General features: G+C 39.6%; 1 protein-coding gene across 1 annotated transcript; it reads left to right on the top strand.

Moving 5' to 3' along the window:
- The first annotated feature begins 1,693 nt into the window (after positions 1–1,693).
- Positions 1,694–24,315, top strand: meox2a (mesenchyme homeobox 2a). Its single transcript, XM_041793850.1, has 3 exons — positions 1,694–2,674; positions 13,345–13,517; positions 22,889–24,315. Exons 1-3 carry the CDS (start codon positions 2,113–2,115, stop codon positions 23,105–23,107), a joined length of 954 nt encoding a protein of 317 aa, XP_041649784.1. The 5' UTR covers positions 1,694–2,112; the 3' UTR covers positions 23,108–24,315.
- Positions 24,316–25,924: the final 1,609 nt, after the last annotated feature.

Raw genomic sequence — 25,924 nt, 5'->3', positions numbered from 1 at the left:
ATTCTGAAATTTTCCAAGCTTAGTTATACAGTGTGACAGTTTTTAGTGATTTGACTTTTCTTTTGTTTTTAATTTCTGGGGTGCCAGCCAGGGATAAACCAGGCAAAAGTCAGTTCTGGTCCTTAAGTCACTACTTAATTTGAATAACCAACACAAAGGATGTAACAGTATAAAACTCAACAACCCAATATTTTAAGAAATGGAAACCTGCACCAACTTTCTCAGTTAAATAATAAAGTTTGTATTAAATTGAAAAAGAACACAAAAAAAAAAAAACAATAATAATGAAACAAAGACCCTTAAAGCAAAATTAGTCAGTTTTCTCACCAACTCAAAAATACCTTAACATGCTCTTATTTTTTTCAGTTAATTGATTTCAATTCTTTAAATCCCCTCACCCTTCTTTAATTCAGTTCAGTCTAAACGCAATTCAGTTCAGTTCCAATGCAAAACAAACCAGTTCAGTTCAGAAATAACACGTAATTCAGTTCACAACACAAGAAAAAACTGTTCAGTTCAAAAAGAATGCCTGTAGTCATGCAATAAAACAGCGTTACTCACAGAGTGGCAGCTCCTTTCAGTCAACCATTGTCCGCTGTCAGTCAGTCAGCTGCAACCAGCAGCATTTGTGTCAGTCTCCACAGCAGTCTGCACCTTCTTCTGCAGTTGAGTAGAGTTGACTTGACTTGGTGGTTAAAGGATTTTTCGGAGGCAAATTTCTCGTTCAATGAGGGCCTAACTACCCTGACTTTTAGAACCTTTCCACGAGTTGCAGCTATTCGTGACCGGCTTTCACATACACCACAAGACAGACAGACAGGCACTTTTCCATGATGAGCGTGACGTCATTTGTGTGCAACCCCGTTTGCGGGAGCGGACTCCGTCCACCAATTAAGAAAAAGGGAGGGGGAATGACAGAAAGAGCGTATGGATTGTTACAACAGGAAATGAAGAAAGATTTACTGAGGTAAAAATCTAAAGATAGACAGAGGTGTGACAGCAGGGAGATGCAGCAAACACACGTGGTTTGAAAGCAGTGATGCCGTGAGCTGGAGTACACACATACCACAACCGTCATGCAGGAAACACACACCCAGCCTAAATACACAATCCATTTTGGGTCCAATTAATGAGTACATATGTAAATAAGTGGATCTCCAACTGCATTATATAGGTGTTTCAGGCCAGCCTCAAGGAATTTGATTTAGCACCATGTCACTCTAATATTTCTTCTTCTTACTGCATGTAAACACACAAACTGTCAGCTTTGATAAGTCTAGAGCCAAAGCTCTGGAGCTCTAAAGATTAGAGGATTTTTTCTGGACTCTGCAGACAAAACTCTGGGCAAAGGAAACCCTCACAACTCATAAGGAAGCAACAAGCGTCCTCGCCTTTCTCGGAAAGACTAACAGTATTTTAACGGGTCAAAACTGACAAAGACAGGCTGACACACTGAATTAACCCTTGACATCTCACACCCTTTTACCCCCACCTTCAAACCTTCTCCCCCTGTCCCACCCTTGAACCATTACTGCTGCTTTCTTGCAGGAAAAAAAAGATGGCCACCGGAGGTCAGATCCAACTCCAAAATAAACGTCCCTCTTTCCTGAGGCTCAGCCATTTTTAATAGTGCAGATTTATTGTGCTGAGCTTTTTGGAGGGCGATCGTATGTATGTGGTCAGTAGCGCGTATGCAGCCTGTGACCCAGCCTCCATCTCACGTTACACCCTATTTATAACATCCCCTCCGCCGGCTCCCCTCGTTCTGCAGTTCCTAGGAACCTCCTTCTGCTCCCAGCCTCGAGCTCCGGTCTCCTGCTTCTCCTGACATCCGAGAGGCTCTGCTGCAGCTGATCCCGGCTCACTGTTTATCCTGTACAGCCTGGCAACCGGCCGCACGCTACGGATTATCACAGGACACCTATCACTAAACACACTTTACTTTCCACTCTGACTTTTTTTAGGGTTGATTTTCAACTTAAGGAAAAAGCTTTGGGAAGGAAAAGGAGAAGCATCTTGGATATGAGCTTGGATCTTTTTGATTTTTTGTAACTTCACTCTTTTTCTCTAACTTTTCTGGAGGGCTGTGAGTGTCTGTGTCCCCCCCCCACCATGGATCACACCCTGTTCGGTTGCCTGCGGAGCCCCCACGCCCCGGCTCAGGCCCTGCACCCCGCCTTCACCCAGTCCCCTCTCACCCTGCACGGACGCTCGGACCACGTCTCCTACCCAGACCTGGCCTCCTCCTCGTCCTCCTCCTCGACCTCCTCTCCTTCGCCCTGCATCATCTCCAGCTACCAGGTGGATGACGGCCTGTTTCCAGGGCAGCATCACCACCACCACCCCCACCCGCACCGCAGCCACCTGCCCTCCCAGCAGCATCACCACCCACCTCAGCACCACGCGTCCTGGCACATCCCACAGATGCCTTCACCTGGAGGGGGCACACGCCACAACCTCTGCCACCCGCACTCCCATTCGTCCCACGATAACGGTCCCACGCCGCCTGACCTGGGCCACCCGGGTGCACCCAGTATGTGCGCCAGCACTCCGAGTCTGGCCGGCGGCAGCACCCCTACGGGGGCCTCCTGTGTGCCTGCAGACTTTGGCAGACAGACTCTGTCACCTGCTGAGGCCGAGAAGAGGAACGGCAAGAGGAAAAGTGACAGTTCAGGTAAGAGGAGCAGAGAGAGGAGGGTTTTATATCATCTGTTATTAAATCAGAGACTGGAAAACCTAAAAATCAATCCTGCAAATTTGAATATAAAGCTGATAGCCACATATCAATCTATTAATTTCATGTTTACTTTTGCTGGACAGTTATGAAGTAAACTATAGCATACACTCCAGCATTAAAACCCTGAGCTATTTTGCAATACCCATCCCTAGATGGGTCTTTAAAAAAACATAAATCTCAACATTAAATACTCAAAAAATAGCACCAAACAAGCTCAGCAGTAAAAGACAAAACACTACAAAAAATCTGACAATAAAAAAAGTAAAACAGGAAGCACAAGACCACACATAACTGCAGGACTGAGTCATGATATTGCAAAACCAAAATCTTCAAGTAAAATCCTTTTCCAACATTTTTTTCCTTTTTCTTTTTTCATACACAAATCATACACAAAAAAATTGAAGCTGGAGATTAGCAAATACATTTTAATTGTGATTTTAAATCTTTAAAATGTGGCCTTTAGGATGTTTGCAGCTCTGATAGAACACCAAAAGTTTCTGCGCGTGGCCTGGTGCACACTGATGTTTAAGAAAATGTTATAGTCTGAATTTTTTGCATAAAAATCACATCTGGTTTGTTGCAGCTCTTCTCAGAAGGTAGAAAAAGAGACTCACAGTAAAGAAGTAATGTCATGGATTGTAAAAAACAACACAGGCGCCTCGCGCAACACTTAACACCCCGATAAACGACAGCTTTTCTGGCTTTATTCCACTTCAAATCACAAAATAAATCACTGCTTAAGGTGCTGAATATGTCAAAGTTGATTTAAGATATTTATTACAACTAATTTTGCATTTACAATTACTTTAGTTTGCCTTAAAAGCATGCAAACTAAAATAATTAAGCAATGCATGATTTTCAAAATCCATTTTAGGCGTCTGCCTTTATGCAGACAGAACAGAGGAGAGAGTTGGATACTGGAAGAGAGTGTGAGGAATAATGTGGAAAGGAGCCACAGGCTTGAACCTGGGTCGCCTGTGTGGAGACTACAGCCTCCGTATGCGGGGTGCAGACTAACCGCTGGGCCATCAGAACCCCCGCATAAATTTGTAGTTTTTGGTTGTAAAACACTTAAGTACAACAAAACTTTGCTGGCATGTAATGTGTTTTTATTGATACTAGGTGTCAGACATGCGGCTGTGAAAAGTGCAATACGGTTGAGCTCTTCAGGGACGCTTAGTCTATGCGATGTAAAATTAGGATTTTGCCAAATTTGCCTTACATTGAAAGACAGCCGCACATCTCTTGAATATAAGAATGCATTTAAAGCCTACATTGTCCTGGAATTGTTGCATGGTCCTTAACAAACCTTGGCATCATAAATAATATATACAATTCAAAATAAAAGTAATACACGTTTAATTAGAGTTATGTCTTTGCACATTTAGGCTTGCACTTAAAAAGGACCCACCTCTCTAAGGAAATGTAGGACATTTCTAACCTGCAGTCACCACAATAATCAATCACTGCGTGACAAACTGCCGGGGTCGGGTCGCCGGAGTTCTCTCAGGGAACGTGATATTAGTGAGAGCTCTTAGTTTTCCAGGGAAAGTGTGCTCGTCGTTCTGCCTGTCCTTTTGAGGATCGCGGGCTGTCAGCACTGACTACCCCCCCCTTTAATAAACTTTTTTAATGCACAGAAAAACACCTGCACTGGCCCTCTGACTGATTTCTTTCTTTTTATGATTTGATTTTTTTGCATGGGTAACAACAGCTGCTATTCCCTTTTTACAGTTCATTTCAGGTGTGCACTCAAAAAGAAAAGTGCAGTGGCTTTGCAAATATTAGCGCAACTTTGATAATAAAGGCAATGATCAAAATAAACAGAGTGAAGTCACTATGAAGGAGGTCAAATCTACAATACTGACTAATTTAAACACAGCTAAAGAAGCTACAGCATGCGCTTAAGAAGGTCAAAATGCTTTCTTTTTCTGTAATTATCAATAACGTTTGTTTTTAAGGGATGCAATCTCCTTTAACTTATAAAAAATATATTAAAAAAGGGGTAAAAGTAAAAGAAAAGTCATATCTTCGGTTATACTTGAACAAAAAGGGGTTTAAATTGCACAAGTTGGTACCTGTGATTATGTGCAATTTAGACTTTATGCAAAACTTTGCTTGCAGCATTGAAAACCAGAAATTGCACAATATTCGAAGTCTAGGACTTGCTTGTTTTGTTGCTCTGGTATGTAAACAAGTACCAAAAGTGATTTATTTTTCTTAGTATTGTGTTTCTGTTTTCAATCTTGTATCGTGACAACCCTGGTGCTGAAGATTTAATATTTATGTCATGCAGATTTTGCTAAATATATACAGAGCGAGCACTCACACAAGCACTAAAAGCTTAATTTTCAGGGGTTTTTTTGTCTTAATGTGCCTTGATATTCATGCAAAATGTCACAGTAGTATATTTAACTGCAGGATTCAATGCACCGTATCACAGATTTCCGCTTCTCTCTCTTGAAATCGTTTTGAAACCGAACCCCTGCTTCTAAAGCCCTCTCCCCCTGTAAGAAAACTCTCTGCATACTCATTACATGTGCTGTGCATTCTCCCCACGCTAACACCAATCAGGCTGATTATCGGGGCTAACTGGGCCGCTGACTCAATCAGCTGTCTAAATATTACACCGCTCCTGGTCGCACGAGATCCAGCCCTGATCATGTTTCACCATCTGGACCAGAAACTTGAGCGAAACCTGAATTTAGATTCAGAAATAAAAACAAAACTTGAGAGCTCATTCTAGTGCTACCTTCTCAAATATCGCTCAAATATGAAGCCTCTAGGTCAGGATTGTTGCCTTAAATAAGAGCACAGCGTGAGCTAATGAGATGAGTCGACTACTCTAGTAATTTTGGATGTTTTTCTCCATCACCTGCTTATTTCTTGTTCTTTTGTGGTGAGGAGGGATTGTTTTAGGCCTGTAAAGTGTCAGTTTGTGGACTTTCTTGGTGTCTGGAGAGTCTACTTCTCTGAAGGGAGTGGTCGCACTTTAAAAAGTTACTAGATTTGAGCGTGGAACAATAAAAGACACTTTAGGAGTTATTTTGTTGAACACATGGCTGTAAAATTAGAGGATTGAGGTGGCCTAAAGCACACTTTTTCCTTGAAAATAAGGCAATTTGTTGGTGTATTTAATCTCTTTTGTATGTGCCTCTAGGGCTGGGCAATAAATCAAGCTTTTAAGATACTCTAATATCATGTTTTTTTAAAGGTTTTATGCCTTTAATTAAGTGGATAGAGTGGGGAAAGGGGATTAGAGAGTGGGGGAGAAACATGAGGCTGGAATCGAACCCAGGTCACCCGTGCACATGGGGGGGCATAACTGATATCTGGACCCTTTAAAATAATATTTTTAAATAAGATGAAGGATAAGAAAATATTGCTCATAATGTTTATGTTGCTATTATGTTGAAAAATAAAATGGATGCCAGGCCTAATGTTAGGTAAAAATGTTTTTCCAGTAAGAACCACTAACAGTAGTGTGCTTATTGGCCTATCTATAACCTATTTACATGTTTTAAATGGGGAATCCTAATTTTATTTAACTAATTTATTCAGACGCATTTATACGCTTAGTAAAAATCAATAATATTGATATTCGTCTGATAGCACAGCTGCAAAAACAGGAAGTCATCTACACCCAGTAAAGGGCAATTTTTCTATTTCAAGAAAGTGGAGGCAAAATTTGGGTGAAATTGGTGAGTAGCAGGGGTTAGATGTACCCCCTTAACCAAGAGTTGCCTATGTATCTGTGCAATTAAAAAAGTTTTCTCTCTGTTTTGGCTAAAATATGACCAGGAAATTTTTAAGTACTGGCTTCTAAAGCATATGTCTTTTTTTTAGATTTTGGGCTTTTTATGTGGTAATTACAGAGATGGATAGAGTCGGAAACAATGATGAGTGATAAGGGAATGACATTCTGGGAGAGGACCACAGGCTGGATTTGAACCATACACATGGGGTGTGACCCAACCACCTAGCCAATGTTGACAACATCAATATGCGGACATAGTGCCAATGGTTTTTAACAGGACTGGGCATAAGAGGGGAAAAAAGGAGAAAGCTTTCTGGGAGCCACCTGTATCAAGGAGAGGAATCTGGCTGCAGACCTCTATGGTGGGGTATATTGGCTCCTCTGTTGTAGACCTCAACCATGGGACAGGAAGTAATGTACCAACCCTTGTAGAAGTTTTCCTTAGTTTGTGGTGTGTTATTTTTAATTTTATCCCCTCCCCCTTACCTTTGAGGTGTGGAAGCCTAACCCTAACCCTCTTTGGGTTTTCCTTAGTTTGTGGTATTTTCTTTTTAATTATATCCCCTCCCCCTTACCCTTACCTTTAAGGCTCGGGTGCCTAACCCTAACCCTCTTTGGGCTTTACTTAGTTTGTGGTGTGTTATCTTTTTTTATCCCCCTTACTCTAAACCCTAAGGCTCGGATGCCTAACCCTAACCCTCTGGGTTATCCTTAGTTTGTGGTGTGTTATTTTTAATTTTATCCCCTTACCCTTACCCTAACCTGTAAGGTTCAGGTGAGTAACCCTAACCCTCTTTGGGTTTTACTTAATTTTAGGTGTGTAAAAATTAAATTCATCCCCCTCTAATTTTTATTCATGAAATTCTGTTGTTGTGAAAATAGCCACTTACCGTAACCTCTGTCAGCGAGTAGAAAATATTGACCATTCAGTATGCCATTCTGGTTCCTGCTTGGGTAATGCACATGAATTCCTGGCCCATGGACAAGGTCGCCCGATTGTTGAGGTCTGCAGCCAAACGCCCCACCGTAGAGGTCTGCAGCAAGATCCTCTTGGTATCAAGGGGCCCATGGAAGTTTGCAAAGACCTGGTCCATCCTAAATTTGGGCAGTGAAAATCTTTTGTTACAAAAATATAGATTTTACTGATTTTTACCACTATAATAATGTTTAATTGGAAGTTGCATGGAACTTTCATTGTTACAACAGCAGGGTTTTTTGCATATAGACATCCTGTGACATGCAACAAAAATTTTTGTAATGGCAAAAATAAATCATATTCTTTGTCTTTTTCCTTTCAAGTAATGGTACGAAGTTAGGTTTGAAACAAAGATTTAGGTTGGACCATTATCGCTGCTAACCTCCAAGGGCCCCATGTTGCAGCTGGGCAGTTCCCTCTTTTCTTAGAAAAAAATGTGGGGCATAGATTAAGAGCATACCCCCTTCTGCAGGCACCACCTAACCACTGCCCAGAGGCTCCATGGCAGGACATTATGGAGGCTAGCAAAGACATGGTCTGACCTGAAAATGGGCAGTGATTATCTTTTACTAAAAACCTAAATTACTTGAAAGAACAAAAATACAGATTGAATTTATTTTTACCATTACAAAAATGCTTAATTGAAGGCCTAACTGAACTTTTAGTCTTAACGACAGAGAAATCTGTGCACATGGTCTACAACAAATTGTTTTCAGTCTGCTTCAAATCCAAATCCTGATTGGATTAGAGTCTGGCCCAGGAGTCAAATGATAGCCAGGAGGCTAATGCTAATACCTCTGCACATGCATCGATATTATTACTGTTCATACTTGTTTGGGGACCATTCTCCTGGGCATTTTAGGGGCCCAGCTGTTTCTGTGGGTGGGCCTGGTGACCAGTCCTCAAATGGATAATAATTTATGTTACAGATTGCTCTTACATTTTTTGGTACGCCTAAAAAAAAAATGGGCTTTTGTGTTTGGACACTCTCTGGCTTGACTCCAAGTTGTAGAGATTATTAATAAATTATGACAAGGGAATTAAGCTGAGAGAAAGTAGGGCCTTCAGCTCAATTTGTGCAGCCAACAAAGGCAACAACAAATCAGTTTGAGGCAGAGTGAGGTGAGTTCCTTCTTCATCCAAGCAGCAGGGTTTACTGTATAGAGACTAAAAAAGGAAATGGGCTTATTCTGCATACACTCATACCCTTCTTTATGTCATAGCTCTTAAAAGAATATCATGTGGAAGAATATCACAACTTTTTGCTGGGTAAAACACAAAGTTCTCAGCTACAAAAAGGACCCTGCAAACTGCTGTTTATCAGACTATTATAAGGAGTAAGACCTTATTTCTGAGAGGGTCCCTGCTGCCCTGAGCTCATTTGGGAACCCTGGATGACGTGTCCTGTCTGGGAGTGTGTATTTTTCTCATATTATTCCCTCTTTTTTGTGGAGAGATGAAAGTTACAGCGGGGACCTAATTGCTGCGGTGTCGTGGCCGTGTCATAAAAGTCTAGCGCTCGTTTTAACTCTGCGTCTGCTGCTCTGAAGCAGCTGGATGTGTTATTCTATTATTTCTCTTTACACTGTGTCTGTTTTCCAGACAAAGGGAGAGAAAGTGGATAAATACGTTTTGATTTAGCTGCACACAGTTGTCGGAGCGCTCAGTTTGAAATTACAGGGAGGGAAAGTGAAGGTCACGAGGGGCGCTGGACTCTGAGGGCGGAGGGTCAAGCAATGATCTGTTTCATTTCATAAAACTCATGCAGGAATTCTCGTCGTCTATATATCTCTAAATCTATGCAGTGGGATACAAATAGAACTTTAGTAGAGCTTTCCGTAGGAGTTATTTTGTCCAGAAAACCACTTAATTAGAAGGGAGATCCTCTTTCTGTCAGAAAAACAGAACAACAGGGGATCCCTCCGGCTGGAAAGCGGCTTTAACGTGACTTCAGGCCCTGTGAGCCTGGCTCTGGGGCTGCAGGACTATTTACAGTCTGGCTTGAAGCGGGCCCGCTGGATTAACACACACTACAGAACAGGACCGCAGATGAATTAGCATGCAATCACTGCTGCCTTCGAGAGCAACGCGTGTCCAAGAGAGAAACCACAGAGGCTGAGCACAATAGGAAAGTTCTGGAGGGTAAATTAGCCGTACGTGTTTTCTTCGGAAAGTTTGTGGAAATAACAAAACAGAGAGCATTTTTCCAGGGTTATGAGCTGAAGCGGAGATGATATGTGCAAGGGATTTTATTCTCAATTGGTTTTTCATTTTCGAGTAAACATGTCAATCACATTCAATGACAAACTGCCATAATCAGCCTTAGATTCAGTTTAATCTTTTAGTTTTATATCGTCATTATTGTAGTTTTCAATGTATTTTGTCTGAATGTGTGAGTTTTTTTGGCTGTGATTTATCGTCTTTACCTTTTATTGGTCTTAATAAAGATACCTAGAACCTTGAAAATACATGGTTTCTTGATCTATCCTCCTTTAAAGTCGTGGTTCTGAAATGGTCTCACCTCAGGACGCACCTCCGTTCTCATGATCACAAAACACAACCCAAATTCAAAACTCACTGTAGTCCCATTTGTCCTAGAAGAGAGCCTTTATTTCATTTCATCTATATTATGTGTCGTATTTACAGCACACTTTGCAGAAGCATAAAATTGAAAGTGGTACTCGAATCTTTTTTTAATCTTTAATGGCAGGTAGCAACCAGCTTTATCTACCCTACCATATTCATATTACTACCTTAAAATAACTGCGATATAGACTTGTCCCAACTTTTTTTAATCTCAAGCTCACATCTGCGACCCGCTGGAAAATGCTCCATGAACCACCCACGAGACGAGAGCCACGGCTTTAAAGAATCACATAACGATCGGTATCGTAACACTACATATGATTGTTTGGAAAAATAAGATTTGACTACTCACCATTCTCCTTATTTAGGGCTGTTAGCATTGAGGCATCAATCATGATGCAATTTAGGTCCATAACTAGTCCATGATTATTTTTTTAAATGCATTAATTGCACACTTTAGTGTCCATTTCAGTAAAAATAAGTCCACCACTGTTCCTTAACATCTACTTACAGCTTCAGAGGTCATCTGTTCCTTGTGTTATCAGAGCATGAATCTTTATACTGTTCACTTGTCTCCTTTTTAATCAGTAACAAATTCCCTTTTTGATGCTTAATGTCAAAGGCTTACACCCTATGCACAATACAGTGCACAATGAATAAACTATTTAGTAGCATATTTTGTACTCTTATTGTGGTGTCCCACAATGCATTGTGAAAACTAGTGAACAACCGCTGACTATCCCAGCAATAATTATCGTCATGCATTAGATGTACTGTAGAACAACCAGAATGGATATAAAACGCAAAAACGCAGAAAAGGTCAATATGGGGCACAGATGGTCTTGTGGTTAAGGCGTCCCATGTGCGCTGCTGGTCAGGGTTAAAGCCCGGCCTGTGGCCCCTTTTCAGCATGTCACACCCCCACTCTCTCATCCCTGTTTTCAACTCTATCCTCTGTCCTCCTCTACAAATGATGACAAAAACAGACAGGTCCATATTTGAGGCAATTTGTTCCCCCCAAACACGTAATGTGTTTTTATAATACTAAAAGATTTATGACAAAGTAATTTTTTTTTCTTTATGATGATGACTATTGACTGTATACACATATAAATGAGGTTCAGCATGAAATTTGCATCATAACTACTCAAAAAGCCTTAAATTAATTTATAATTTTATATTTTTTGGTGACTGTACATTCCGTATAATATCAGTTTTCAGTGAAATTCTACCATTACATTCAATCCCCAGCTAATGTCATGGCTGGAGATTGCAGATGAGTTCACCTTATAGTCCTCTACAGACCGCTCACTACATAGGGAGTAGGGAATAGTGTGTGACCTCAGACACAACCATTATCATTGCTCTACCTGACATATCTTATGTTCTTTCAAAATAAAAGCAGGACCGCATCCAAACAGGAAACCAATTACCCCTAATGTAGGGCAGTGAAAAAAAAAGAAAAGGTTGAAATGTAAATAAGTGGAATATCAAAATACAACAAAGAGGGAGAGTTATTGTGATTAACAATGAAAATTCTGAGATTAATTTGGATTTGGGAAATCAATCATTTCCCATCCCTTAATGCAACATTTCTAAATTCTATCCTTATTTTAAGCTCCAAAATCCTTGATTGTTAACACTACTAATCACTGATTTGAAAATAAAATGGGTCATGCCTATTTGCCATCTAGTTTGGTACCTTAATTATAATTAGCATTTTTTATTTTATCTTCCTACAGCAGTGGTGTCAAACTCAATCACAGCAGGGGCCAGATTCTGGATTCAGGACTAACCTGAGGGCCTAACAGGGTCACTTTTTTTTAACCAGAAACTGCCAACATTGTTTCACCAGTAATAAAATATGACCAAAAAACTTAGCACTGATGATAAATGATTTTGACATTTAAAAAGTTAAAAAGATAAGTTTAAAGGCTCCCAATCTGAGAAAAGTAAATTTATTGGTTCAAAAGGGTCAAAACATGAAATCAAAATTTTTAAAAATTATGTTTTTTTAGTGGCAAATATATTAGATAGAAGTCAAAATCATGAGTTTAAAAGGTCAAAATTTGAAATAAAATTTGTAATCATGAAATTAAAACTCAAAATATGATTCAAAATCTTAAATTGTGAGTCTAAAAGGTCAAAATATGGGATTAGGAAGTCAAAGTTTGGAGTTGAAAATATGAGGTAAAATACAAAATAGTTGGTTAAAAAGGTCAAAATATGACTTAAAAATTAGAATTCTGAATCGTAAAGCTCAAAATATTATATGAGAAGTTAAATTATGAGTTGAAATGCTTAAAGTATGAAATTAAAAGTCACAATCCTAAGTTTGAGTCCTAATTGTGAGATGCTAAATTGAAAATGTGCAATTAAAACACAAATTAATTTCTTGTCCCACATTCCTGACTTCTTATCTTAATATTTTGACTCCTTACTTCTTCAGATTTTGTAACTTAACAAGGAAATTTTGAATCATCAAGGATAAGTTTACATTTTTATACTTGAGGAAATCTGCAGACCTCAGACTGACGGTCCAGTTAGAACAGAAATATGAGATCATCTTGCGGGCCGGATTTAACTGTTCCATAGGCTGGATTTGGCCCCCCGGCCTTGAGTTTGACACTTATGACCTACAGTTTCAATCTAAACGTGTAGATGTAAGCATGCATGATAATGTTTTGCACATTTTCTGTATTAATGTGTAAGGTGAAATTACTGCCTTGTATATCATATTATACAGCACTTTAGGGACATAACCAAATTTTCTTGCAAGACTTACAATGTCTTTCTTTAATAATCTTATTGGTTTATTTTTATAATGTTTGGTTACTCTGCTTAAATAATGTACATTTTTGGAACTTTTTGCAAATGTATATTTATTTATTGTACAATATACGGCTATATAAGATGAATGCTTTTATTTCATTATTTTTCCCATATTCTGCTGGGTTGCTTTATTCTGTATTCTAAAACTAAAGTTGTAGCAGCAGAAGCTTTAAAGACGGAGGCAAATTAAGTCCATGTTGGCAGTATAAAACCCAGACTTTTGTAGCAGCACAGCTGCCACATGTGAGGCTGTGTGAGTCCTTCCAGCCACTTAAAGTGTTCATAAACAAAGAGTGAACAATAAAGTGTGACTGACAGCTCCCATTGTTTCTCTTACCTTTCCTTTCTTCCCCGGCCGACTTGCACCTGCCACATTACAGCCGCTTTATTTTTATTTTTGCTGCATATAAATCTGCTCTGAGTGGAACTGAAAACCTGTGCGGTGTTTGGTTTCAGAGTCCCAGGACGGGAATTACAAGTCAGACGTGAGCAGCAAACCCCGGAAGGAGAGGACGGCATTCACCAAGGAGCAGATCCGAGAGCTGGAGGCCGAGTTCGCCCACCACAACTACCTGACCCGACTAAGACGCTACGAGATCGCCGTCAACCTCGACCTCACTGAGAGACAAGTACGTTCCCACCACCCGCAGTTCATTCTCCCTTGGGTTTAGACATTACTGACCCTCCCATTAGCACATTAATGCCATGTTGTGAAAACAGAGTCAGCCTCGGGACGACAGGGAGGCTTTTGGGCTTGCTACTGTGTTTTTGTAACTCTGGTGTGAGGGGCTATTGTGCTCCAGATGTGGCTGTGTGACGGGACTATCATATTCCAGATGTTCCTGTCTATTCTTTCATGCAGGCCAGAACCAAAGCAGGGAGACAGGTCGAAGGAAACGCTGTCTAGCAAGTCACTTCCTCTCTCCCACTACCCCTGAAAGCACAAATTGGTCTCTGAGCGTGGGCCGGCTGCTGTAAAAATGCAGGCACATGAAATAAATAACAGGAGACAAATGGTGGGGGGAAGGAAACGACGAACAGCCTGTTGTTCTCTGACACCCGCTTGGAAGCTATAAGTCACACTTAGTTGACACCTTGCCAGTGATATGTTGCAGTGTGATACAGAGTAGATTGAATGTAAAGAACAGACATGGGCGAGAACACAGGATAGAGTTTCAGGCGATGCTTTAGGTGCAAATCACAGAAGAACTCACAAATACACACATGATCCTCACAGATAATGTAGTTGAGAATTATAGGACCTATGTCATTCTTAACAAAAGAGTGCAATGATTTCATCAGCTACATGTACGCAAAGATCTCCCTCCCTCCATCCTATTAAGCAGTGAGGCCCTGTTTTTTATTGTGCATGCTGTTTCAAGGGTCCAGATTAAGGAAACCCAACTGGAAAAGAGCCATTATTAATACTGGCTGGTCTCATTCCCTGTTGGAATTAATACCCATTAAATCAGGGTAATTTGTATTTGGCCCACTTATTTGTGAGCCACGAGAAATCTACAGCCATATGAGCTACCAGTAATCAGGTACGTAGGTAACAAGGTAATGCTGTGGAACTGTTATTGCTATTTTTGGATGGCAGGTTAGAAGTAATAGAAAAAATCAGATTCATATAAGAACTGCAAAGGCTAATTTCTATGATTCTTAATCGATTCAAAATTTTCTTTATTTAACTATATTTCAAACAGCAGACAGTTTGAGCACAGCAAAATGCCACCGCTGATATTTCCCACTGCATCCTCTCCAACTTCACTGGTTCACAGTGGCTGCAGTCCTGACTCATACTGACTGGTCAGCTGTACTGCTAGCATGCGTAAAAATGCAGGCTCTCAGCAACGATGGCGTTACCTGTCTGAGTCTTAACAATGACATACTGTCTGCACTGTTTACCGAGCTGTGAGACACTCAGCCCCGTTATCACTGATGAAAAGTGTTACGACGCACTTTGGATCCTACAGAACTCCTAGCAAGAGAAAACATACAAAGCTTAGCTTATATGCCAAGTCTGGTAAAGAAGAACTTCAAAACTGAGACAGAAACCTGAGTTTACAACGTATGCCACCACCTAGAGTTCAAATAAGCAGGACAACAGCCACCTGCTGTCAATCCCTTTAGGGTCTACTAGCCAGTTCTGAACTAACAATATTAATAGTCAGTTATAAAAGACCTGTGCTCCTACAGCGTCATAATAATGAAGGCTTCAGATTAATGGTCAGGCCAGTTTTCACAATACAGTTATCTAGCTTAAGCTCCAGATTTTGTCCATATTTGGGGTACATTATTAGTGCATCAATTTTTTCTTAATTGCATGCTTTATTGTCCCTTTAAGCACACTTCAGTTGCACCGCTGCAGTGTCTCTCTGCAGCATTGCTCCTTTAAGTCTCATTTCACCGTGGGCAAGTAAAAAGTCATCTGGACCTTGTGTTATCAAACATTTACCTTTTCACTGTTGATTTGTTTCCATTTTAATCTATAGCACGTTCGTTTTATGGTGGTTCATGCCATAATCTCTAATCCTGGCTTTAAGTCAGTGCAGAAATTAGAAATGAAACAAAAACAGTTTCAACCATTTAAATGCAGATTACATTTCAGCAGTTACACTTTCAAAACATTTTTTTTTCTGTAGCTGAGTGAACTTGATGATTTTAGGCTCCCTTTTTGAATTAGGAAATTGCACTGTGATATGTTGTATTGCAACGGGTTGCTTTATATCATAACATGTCATGTCTTATTGTATTGTTATCATGTTGTGTTGTATGTTATCAGGTCATGTCATATTCTGTTGTATCGTGTCACATCATATTGCATCGGATCCTATCTGGACGTATGGTATCATTTTGGGTCTTGTCCTATTGTAGCATATTGTATCGAGTTGTGTCATGCCGTGTTGAAGCGTATAGTGTCTTATTGTATTGTATTGGGTTGTATCCTGTCCTATTATATTGTGATCAATAGTATTGTGTTGTATTGTATCATATTAGGTTGTCTCAGGTCGTTTTGTTGCATTTCAGGTCATGTCATTTTGTAGCGTATCAGGTTGTATTGGGTGTATTGTATAAGATCTGGTAATGTTTTATTGGGTTGTGTCGTGTAGGATTGTAGCATATCATGTCTTATTGTACTGCGTCGGGTCATACTGTATCATTTCAGGTCATATCTAATTGTATCGTATCAGGTTGTATCATGTCATATTGTATCATATCGGGTTGTATCATGTCATCTTGTATTGTATCAGGTCTTATCATGTCATATTCAGGCGGCAACCTCTGGTCCTGAAAAATGAAGCCAATGCGGAAGTGCAAAAAATTGCTATACCACAAGTGTCCACTTGAGGCTGACTGCAGGAGCACTGGAACTCCCGTCTGGACACATGTTAAACAGCCGGTTTTGACACTAGAAATAAACTGGTTTACAGCCTGGTTCAACACACCAACCGTTAGCTAGTGTCTTATTGTGCTCCCACTGTGGGGGGTGGGGTGGGGGGGCGATATTTTTGTACCACGATCATTTGGATTATATTTAGGATGAAAGCTGATTGGCGCATCTCATTTGATTGACAGATAGCTCGGCAGGCAGAGGCTCCATTTCTGTCCAATGGAGAGAATGCTAGCTAGCAGGCTGACAGGAAGTCGCGCTTAGTGGGCGGGCCATTAGGTTGATCCAAAATTTGGTTGAGACCGCAATTTCAATATGGAAGCCTCCACGGATTGGCTTCAAGAGCTGTTTGAGTCCGCCTATTGTAAGCAGATGACTGACGTCACACAGGGTTTGTCCAATTCTTTCTACAGTCTATGTTCATACTGTATCGTATCAGGGCGTATCATGTCATATTGTATCGTATGGGGTTGTATAATTTCATATGGTATCCTATTGGGTCGTATCATGTCATATTGTATCATATCGGGCTGTATAATTTCATATGGTATCCTACTGGGTTGTATCATGTTGTGTTGTAGCGTTATTGGGTCACATCGTGTCATATTGTATCATATCAGGTCATGTTGTTTTGTAGCATATTGGTTTGTATCATGTCCTTTTGTATCATTTCGGGTTGTATTGTGCCATGTCGTGGCATACCGTATCATATTAGGTCGTTTCGTATTGTAGTGTATTGGATCATGTTGCATTGTATCAGGTCGTATCATGTCTTATTGTAGTGTACTGGATCGTGTTGTATTGTATCGGGTCATGTATCAGGTGGCATTTTATCATGTAATTTCGTATCATAATTAAACTGGTGAATAACACCTCTAATAGATACTTCTGACAACATTCTTAGTCTGCCATAAAGCTGTTGAAGTTGTTTTGTTGTTGCTTCTTCTTTTTCTCTGGGCTTAATGGTGGATCACATTCCACCATTACACCTGTGCAGTCGCTTGACAAAGTAAAGAATGCCTCTATTGTCACTGAATTTTATCAGTTAATGTCTTTATTATCAATATATTAATTTCTTGAATTGTTCTTGCAGAAGCACACCTTTTAACTATGTTGAAGTAACAATTTCAACATATCATACTGAAAAAAAAGGTGAAAGAATTGGCAAAAGATTGTTTAACTGGAACAGTGGCTATAAGAGTGGGCTTTCTGATTGATGTTACAGGGGACCAATCATAGAGCCAGCTAAGGGCCGGTTGGACTACTTGTGCTAAAAACATAAGTTTTTCCCCACATAGCTGTCTAGGATCTAAAAGTGTTTAACAAAGGGAATGTCTCACAGTCACTAAAAATGTCTTCAGGTGGGTTTTAAGTTTCTCTTAAAGTAATGTGAGTAGTAAACCTGCACAGTTGGATTTAGGCTCTGATGGCCAAATCTAAAAGGAATGGAAAAATTCAACGTGAAAAATGAGGGATGTATTATTAAATGTGTTGCTAACCCTCAGCTTTTGCTTTTATTACTAAATGTGTAAAAACTTTGAAGGAATACCTCTGAGTGCCTCCATGTCAGGGAAACTCCATTCAACTCAGCAGGCTCACAACTCACAGTCTGCCATAATTATTCCACTTCAGCCTCCCAGACTGTTGCAATTAATCTTTTTGTGGCTCCAAGTGGCATAAAAAGTGCATGAAATTCCTTCAGCTTGAGCGGCGTTAGTTATGTGTGACGTCGAGTTTTGTCAGGGAAAATATACAGCCAGGAGATAGTGAGGTAAATATTGGCAATACAAACAGCCGGCTGTATACGGAGCTTGATTTATACAGCATGAGCTGTTTGGAGTTATTTGATTGATGGTTTTATTGAAGGCCATGGCAGAGGTGGAGCTACAGGGCCAAGACGTCTCGGTGTTTGGAGTTTATACATGAGGGGAAAACCACTGAATTTGACTTTTTGGAAGAAATATCCATATTGAATATATCTTTTAATAAGTGCAAACATCTGGATCAAAGTGGGCTAAATTTAGTCCGACATTCAATACTTCTTGGAACTTTAATGTAAATACAAGTATTTTCAGATGCAATCAAATGACTATTAATATTTACCTTGTTAGCAATAGCACAGTAAAATACAGTCATAGAAACAGAACAAAAATAAGTGGCATGAGTCAACCCGACTTCATCATTTAGAAAAACGATGCCAAATAATGACATCTATACATCTTTAGGCCTGCAAACCATGTTATAAAAATTGAGCCGATGTTCTTTGAAACATATTAACAGCAGCATTTTCTTCATACATTTTCTTTGAACAAAACAACGATTAAAGAAATTCAGTGTTGACTTAAAGATTTACATAACCCGCTCTTTACTAATATCAGCAATCTCTATCCTCTCCGAGCCTCAGCAATTCACTAAAAAAAGTTTAGTTGTACCCAAGTGGCAAACATAGACCATATACAGCATGGACATTGAAGCCTATCAGTGGCATTCACCATATTGGAAATTATTTTTTCATTTAACTTTCAATCAACCAAGACACAAGAAAAGAGACAGAGTTAAGGCCTTTCACCTCCTGGCAAACAGCGACCACATTCCCATCTATGAGTACTCTCCGTCCATCCCTAATTATCCAGGTTTATGCCTGACTCTTAGCCTTAATATCATCAGATAGGTGAGCTATAAAATACGACCTCCCTGCTTAGTGTGTGCTAATAAATAAATCAGTTACTGATACCAAAATCTTTCTGAACCTGCTATAAACATTTTTATTTCTGCTGTCAAAATGGCAGCTTTTACACAGGGAATGTTTATGAGCCGGACTCAATGAGTCCAGTAGCTCCTTTTTTTGCACTGCTGCATTGGCTTTGTTTTTCACCGAATGTTGAGGTGCAAAAAAGGAAGTTCCTTGGGTCTTCACTGAGACTGGCACCAAAAGCCAAGGAATCTCCTTTGGTAAAATACAACAGTTAAATGGTGATTTTTCAACAAAGGAACTCAAATACGAGCAATATAAACAGAGGCTTCCTTCTTTAAATGTAAATATATATTTATCTATATACAAGGTTTCTAATAAGGCAGTTAAGGATGTGTCTGAGTTGGCTGGCATGGGTGAGTTAAAGTTGTTGAGTTGAGTTGCTTGTTGAGGTGGAAGAAGTACACAATTATTGTCCCCAAGTAAAAATACAGTTACTATGATTAGAATTTACTTATGGAGAAGTAAAATTAAAGATTTATAACAGCGGTTTCAAAGTGTGAGGCTGGCCACTGAACTCAAGGGGAGGCATGGAACCATAAACTAGGAAAACAAGGTGATTTGCTTGGCTAACTTCTGCCATGTGTGGGGCAAAATGGACAGATTTTTAATTACTACAGAGACTATACTACAGAGTCAACCATTTAAGTCAGGATTTTCCTGCAGTGGTCCTGATGATGTTCAACATCCACAGCATTTAATTTGCAAAGATGTCCAAGCTAATGACAGCATAAGGCTATGTAAACCCTGGGGTCAAACTGAGACAAAGCGTTAAGTCTAGTCACCAAAACCAGGAAGTTAAAGGAGTTAACCAAGAGATTTGGCACCATGAACACTAAGAGAGCTTCTGCAAGTGCTGTTTTTGGCACTGACAATGATCAAAAGTGAGTACCAGGCATGGATGAAGTTGGAGGATGATCTGCAGTTATGTAATCTCACATCACCTGCATAGACGCAAACTCATAGTTCCCACTAAATTAGAGCATAATAATCAGGTCGTATAGTATAGTAGTTATACCGAAATTAAATAGCTGATTGCCTGGGTTAGATGGATGTTTAAAGACATATGAACCAAAATATCAAAAACATAAAATGTTCAAAATTAGATATTTAAAGATGAGATAGTTGCTTATCTTGTATTTTTTATTGGGATGGGTGTCCCCTGAATAACTTATTTTCTCCTATGGGAGTTTCACTCTCCCACACTTTGAAACTATAAATCTACTAAACTACAAGTAAACAATAGATAACAACAAGAGAATATGAATGTCCAAAATGGCTGTTCACTATAAGGTGTGTCTTATTCTACAGTAAAATGCAGCAGCTATTTCGAAATGTGAAATCGTTCAATCAATCATTCTCTCGTTAAGTGCTACCGATCATCATGTGCTGTCACAGCCAAATTACTGGCCAGTTTCATGTTGCTTACAGAAAGCTTGACCTCCTTACTTTGGCTTTTAGTGCTTAATTTGTTACTCATTACTTGATGTTTTTAAAAATGTAGTGAAGTAGAGTACTTCCCCCAAAACATACTGAAGTTGAAGTAAAAATTAATAATTTGAAAAGTACAATAAAAAAAAAATACTCATCTACAGTACTTTGACTAAATTAAATGAGCGAATTTCCACCCCTGGGAGTAACTAAAACTGATCATTATGGCTCCATCATGGCTCTTCAGGAACCGATGGATGCAGAAACTTTACGTATATTAATACAGTCTATGTTTGCACCTAGGACCCATGGACAAGGACAGGTCTGCTGTCCAGTAGGGCTGGGCAATTAATCAAAAATTAGATTAATCGCAGTATGGCCTGCTGCAATTTTCAAATCACAGTAGGTGCAATATTTCTTTAACCTGAATTTATGTCAAAATACCAGTTTGAAAACTTTTTTTGCAGCAGCAGAGATATTTTGCATTACATAATTATGCAATCATTGAAGTGCATAAGTGCATTTTTTTTAGAATAGTCTACAAAAAGTGCTACTTTCTTCATTTTTAGACTCTTTTCTTATTACATATGTGATTGACAGTACAACAATTCATATTCAGTTTGAAATACAAACTGAGTCAAAATCATCACAATTAGGTATTTTATCAAATCTTTTTATTCATCCCTTGTTGAGTCTTATATTGTGGTTCTTGTAATATAGAATGATTTATTGCTTGTTTGTTGGATAATACATAAGATGTGGAACTTAAGGAATAATACCATTTCAAATCGCAGTTGCAAGATTGGGTAAAAAAAGTCACAATTAGATTATTTTCCCAAATTGTTCAGCCCTACTGTCCACACACCAAAACAGTAAAACTACCAACTAGCTAGAGCTGTGAGGATATCAGAGTTTTAACTTAAGACACTTGTAAAGATTAAACAAAAGTACTGTTTTTTTTTTATACCACAGCAGTAAATAGAGAATTCCAGACCATTTTAAAACAAGGCAGAGAACAGTGTTACCTGAGTGAACTGAGCTGTCACAGCTTGAAATGGGCCGTGTAACGGTGTCGCCTTTGAGTCGGTAAGTCAAATTGCAGATTTTTGGAAGCTGCAAGCCGATAATGTTTTGTAATGTAATGTAATAAACACTCCTGTTCTCTTCGTCAGATGTGCACATAAACATGCAGCATCTCTACAAAAAGGAATAAAAGATGAATCCGCCTCATGCGGGAATCATACAGCCTAATTTTGCACATCATGGTGATAGAGATAGGGAAAAACAGTGCAGTACTACCCTTCTATTAGAGACTGATTTACTGCCTAGAAGGAAATCACAACAAATTGAGAGACTGTGGGAGCTGTTGCTTACTATGTCGTCATCTCCTCCAGTTGCAGTGGTGTGAGCTGGTAGGGTTTCAGAATGTTGCAGAGCGGCACGTTGTAAGCAGCTTAGAAAATAAGCAGTCATCTTGTGCTGAACCACAGCAATGCTGATATGCAGTACAACATCTCTCCCTCTCTGTGGTATAGCACAAATTTCGTTTCAAAACTGTGGACTAATTGTTGCACTTAGTCTGAATACAGAATGTACAGGAGTTTCCTACCAAAGAACCTCATTTTGACTGTTTTTACCAGATGAAACCTATTTCTTAAATGTTATTATAGTTTTAATAAAAAATGTAAGGTGTTTGTTCTCTGTTATCTCTTTAGAAAAATGCATATAAATACCTGTAACTACAGTCATATTATTATTACCACTGCTGTTCCTATAGCTACAGTGCAGGTAGGAAGGTGTGAAGTGTGAATACAGGCAACCCCAGAGGGTCACATGTTTAGTCTGACATCAGACCCTGGCATATATAAGTGATCCTTTGCTGGACTCTCACCCCTCCTGACCCTCCTCCCCCTCTGCTCTCAGAAAAGGCCTTGTGGCTTGTAAAGCATCCAAGGTGAGACTCAGCATACCGTACGCCCCTGATGTTTAAGACAAACGTTTGTGCTGTCAACTCGCTTCCTGACCATGTGACCGCTCAGTCCCCCAAGTATGACACTCCCCAAAAATAAACTCACCCCACCCTGCGTGACAGGACTGAGCCTCCCCTCACCTCCTCCCCCCTCCCTTCAGGCACATGTGTCGACACTCAGAGGGCCTCTGCTGCTTCTTGACGTGTACGCCGTTTTAAGCAACAGCTTAATCATCAATCTGAGAGACGTAAATATGGTGAAGGCTGTTGAGTCAGGGAAAAACAGGTAGACGCCAAGTGGCAGATGGAGCTGAGCATTTACATGTAATTGCTGCAATAGAAATGACAGCCAAGCTTTTGCAGAAATTTGCAGCCAGTTCTTCTAATTCCTCCTGATTATTTTACTCTCTTCAAGAGCTGTGACTTTGACATTTTCTGTCTGCTCTCTCTGTAGGTGAAGGTGTGGTTTCAGAACAGGAGGATGAAGTGGAAAAGAGTGAAGGGCGGCCAGCAGGGTGCAGCAGCTCGAGAGAAAGAACTGGTGAATGTGAAAAAGGGAACGTTGCTGCCGTCAGAGTTCTCTGGCATCGCAGCACTCCACCACTCGACGGACTCCTTAGCCAATGAGGACAGTCACGACAGTGACCAGAGCTCTGAGCATGCTCACTTATGATGCCCTACCCCCCTCCTCTGAGAACCGGCCCTGCCTCTGACTCAGGACCGTCCTTATAAGGACTGCTGTTTGCTGATTCGCCATCGTCATACAACGATGCTAAAAAAGTGTACAAATGTACAGATGAATTATGTATAAAGCTGTCATCATGTGGGCAAAATGTAAATTTAAAGCACATAAAAGGGATGTTGACTTATTTTAAAGCACCATTGGTTAAAAATATCCTTTACAAATGCCAAAAAAGGAATAGTATTAATATTTAAATTAGATTTTTTTCCCCAAACAAAGTCACTGAATATTGCAAGATATTTGCAAAATACTACTTATCAAACTGTTGTACACATTCCATGTTTTATGCTTTGACAGAAGCATACTAAGTCTTTGATTTGCACTGTTAAACATACAGTCAGTTCCTACTGTATAAAATGTAAATTTCCATGTAATTGATCAAATCAAGTGCCAGGAAATCAAATTAGCCAAGCTAATATAAATGATCTGTAAATATTCCTCAGTACTGTCTTACATAATAGTATTTTTACCCACATTTTTTCAGCACTGACAGTTCTTCAGTTGACATTTTCTGTCTTGAGATGTCGTTTTGTAAACAAATCTGAAACCTGAATTAGTATTTTATTAAATCCTATGTGGGACAGGTTGTAAAACAATAAATTTAACCAGTGGTAAATTGTTTCTACAAAATTTCATCACTTTTCTCCATCAATGCAGACAACTGTTGGAATAAATTCAGACTTATGTGCATGTGCATCTCAAAAAGTGAAGCTGAAATGAATTAAACATTGCAGAAAGTGCAGAAAGCTGGAGATGGGGGTGCATGCAAAATTCACCTTTGCCTCGGGGCAGGGTCGAGACTCCTGCCAAGACGAGGAGAGTGAACCGGCAAAGGATAGGATTCTGTTACAAACTCCAGTTGAAAATAATTTCATGACATGAGCTCACCTTTCAGCACATTGTGATTGTGCATTCTAATTTTTCCAGGAGAAGCCCCACAGAGCAGGCATGGGTCTTTATAAAACACTCAAAGAAACCCTCAGGATAAATCTGATCCATTTTTGTACTTACCCTCTATGCACAAATTTCATGGACTCTCACATTCATTCACGGATCCTTATAATCTTCCATGAGCACTTTTTTTGCCCTGTTACCACATACCTTCAACCTGTGTCAGGATAAGTGACAGAACACTCACCTTTAACCCATTAAAGCCTGTTGTATCATATTTGATGCATACTTTTATGATACCTCTATCTAATCAATATGATCATAAATTCCTAAAAAAAAAACACTTCTGAATACAATTTGAAAATGATCAAAAAATGCCCTCAAGCGGATGATCAGTTACCAAAAACACCTAATGTATCAAATGAGACACAAAAAATATATATTTGTTAAATTTTATGGCAATTTGGATTTTTTTTTAATTTCAGTAGAAAGTGAAATAAACATTTCCACTTCAAAGAATTACAGTTTTCTGGCTATAATTTGTGTTTTCAGGCTTTAAGGGGTTTATCATAGTCTTAGATCATCACCTCTACTGACAAAGTGGTGTGCCAATCCTGAGTCTTAGAAACATAAAGAAGTGAGTGAACAAATTTGGCTTATACCTTGATTTTCAACTTTAAGCTCAATTCAATATCATAGCTGTCTTTGTCTAACCTACACCTTATAGTTGCACAATCAGAGACTTTTTTTTTTTTTTAAAGATATATTTTTGGCCTTTATTTGATAGTATAGGACAGGGGATAGAGTCGGAAACAGGGAGAGAGCGGGGAGAGACATGCAGGAAATAGTGCCACGGGCCGGATTCGAACCCGGGTCGCCTGCGCATATGGCATGTGCCTTAACCACTCGACTACCGGCGCGCCACAATCAGAGACTTTTAGTCATAAAATAATTTCATTTATGACAGTCAACTCTACAAATACTGCCAAAAGTTTGGTACCCATCCATATAGACATACATAATAATGTTAAATAATGTCTGACTCCACTGTACCGTCATAAATCTTCTTACAGGTCCCATCCTGATAACCCTTCTCCACCTTATCTTCATAATGTCCTTGAAGTCTTTCCTGATGAACAGAAGAGAACAGATAAGTTTTAATGGCCCCTGTATTAGGCAGAAACAATTACAGATACATAAAATGACATAGAGTTTTATCTAAAAGTCTTGACCAGAGTCTCCCTCTGTTTATCTGGCTCAGCTGTCTCATTATTTGCAACCCACCTAGTCATGGGAACTTTGTTTTCACAGTAACTTTTGTTTTGGTCATACAAATTACAAAAACTAGCTCACAAGGGACACTGGAAGTTATCCTATAAGCTTACCAGGTTAGTTAGGCCATAAAGTGTCTGGAGATCACATTCTTTACAAACACAACACAACGCTTTGTTGGCAAGCTAAAACTGTGGCTAGCATCACTCATTAGGACATGTAGACTATGCTAGCACAGGACATCCAAGTTTCTATAGCAGTTAACTATCTTTACTTTATATTAGGGATGTTCCTGGGCAAAAAATAAATAATTTCACAGTTCTTTTTACCACATATTATTATTTTGTCTAAAGTCTAAAGCCACGTAAACACATTCTGTAAAACTAGAATGGCCGTCTGAGGCGCCAGACCCACGCCTAAGCAGCGCCACCGGGGAACTCACGCTCCCATTGATTACTATGGTGTTCAAAATTCGAAGTGTGAGAAAAACCGACCGGGTGCGCAGATCATCATCAAAATCTAATCGATTCTTCCCTGTCACTACCCCAATATTCCCTGAAAGTTTGGTGAAGAGCTGACGTTCCG

The sequence above is a fragment of the Cheilinus undulatus genome, linkage group 8 (assembly GCF_018320785.1).
Source record: "Cheilinus undulatus linkage group 8, ASM1832078v1, whole genome shotgun sequence".
In the NCBI taxonomy this organism is placed as follows: Eukaryota; Metazoa; Chordata; class Actinopteri; order Labriformes; family Labridae; genus Cheilinus; species Cheilinus undulatus.
This window is presented reverse-complemented; position numbering and strand designations above follow the sequence as displayed.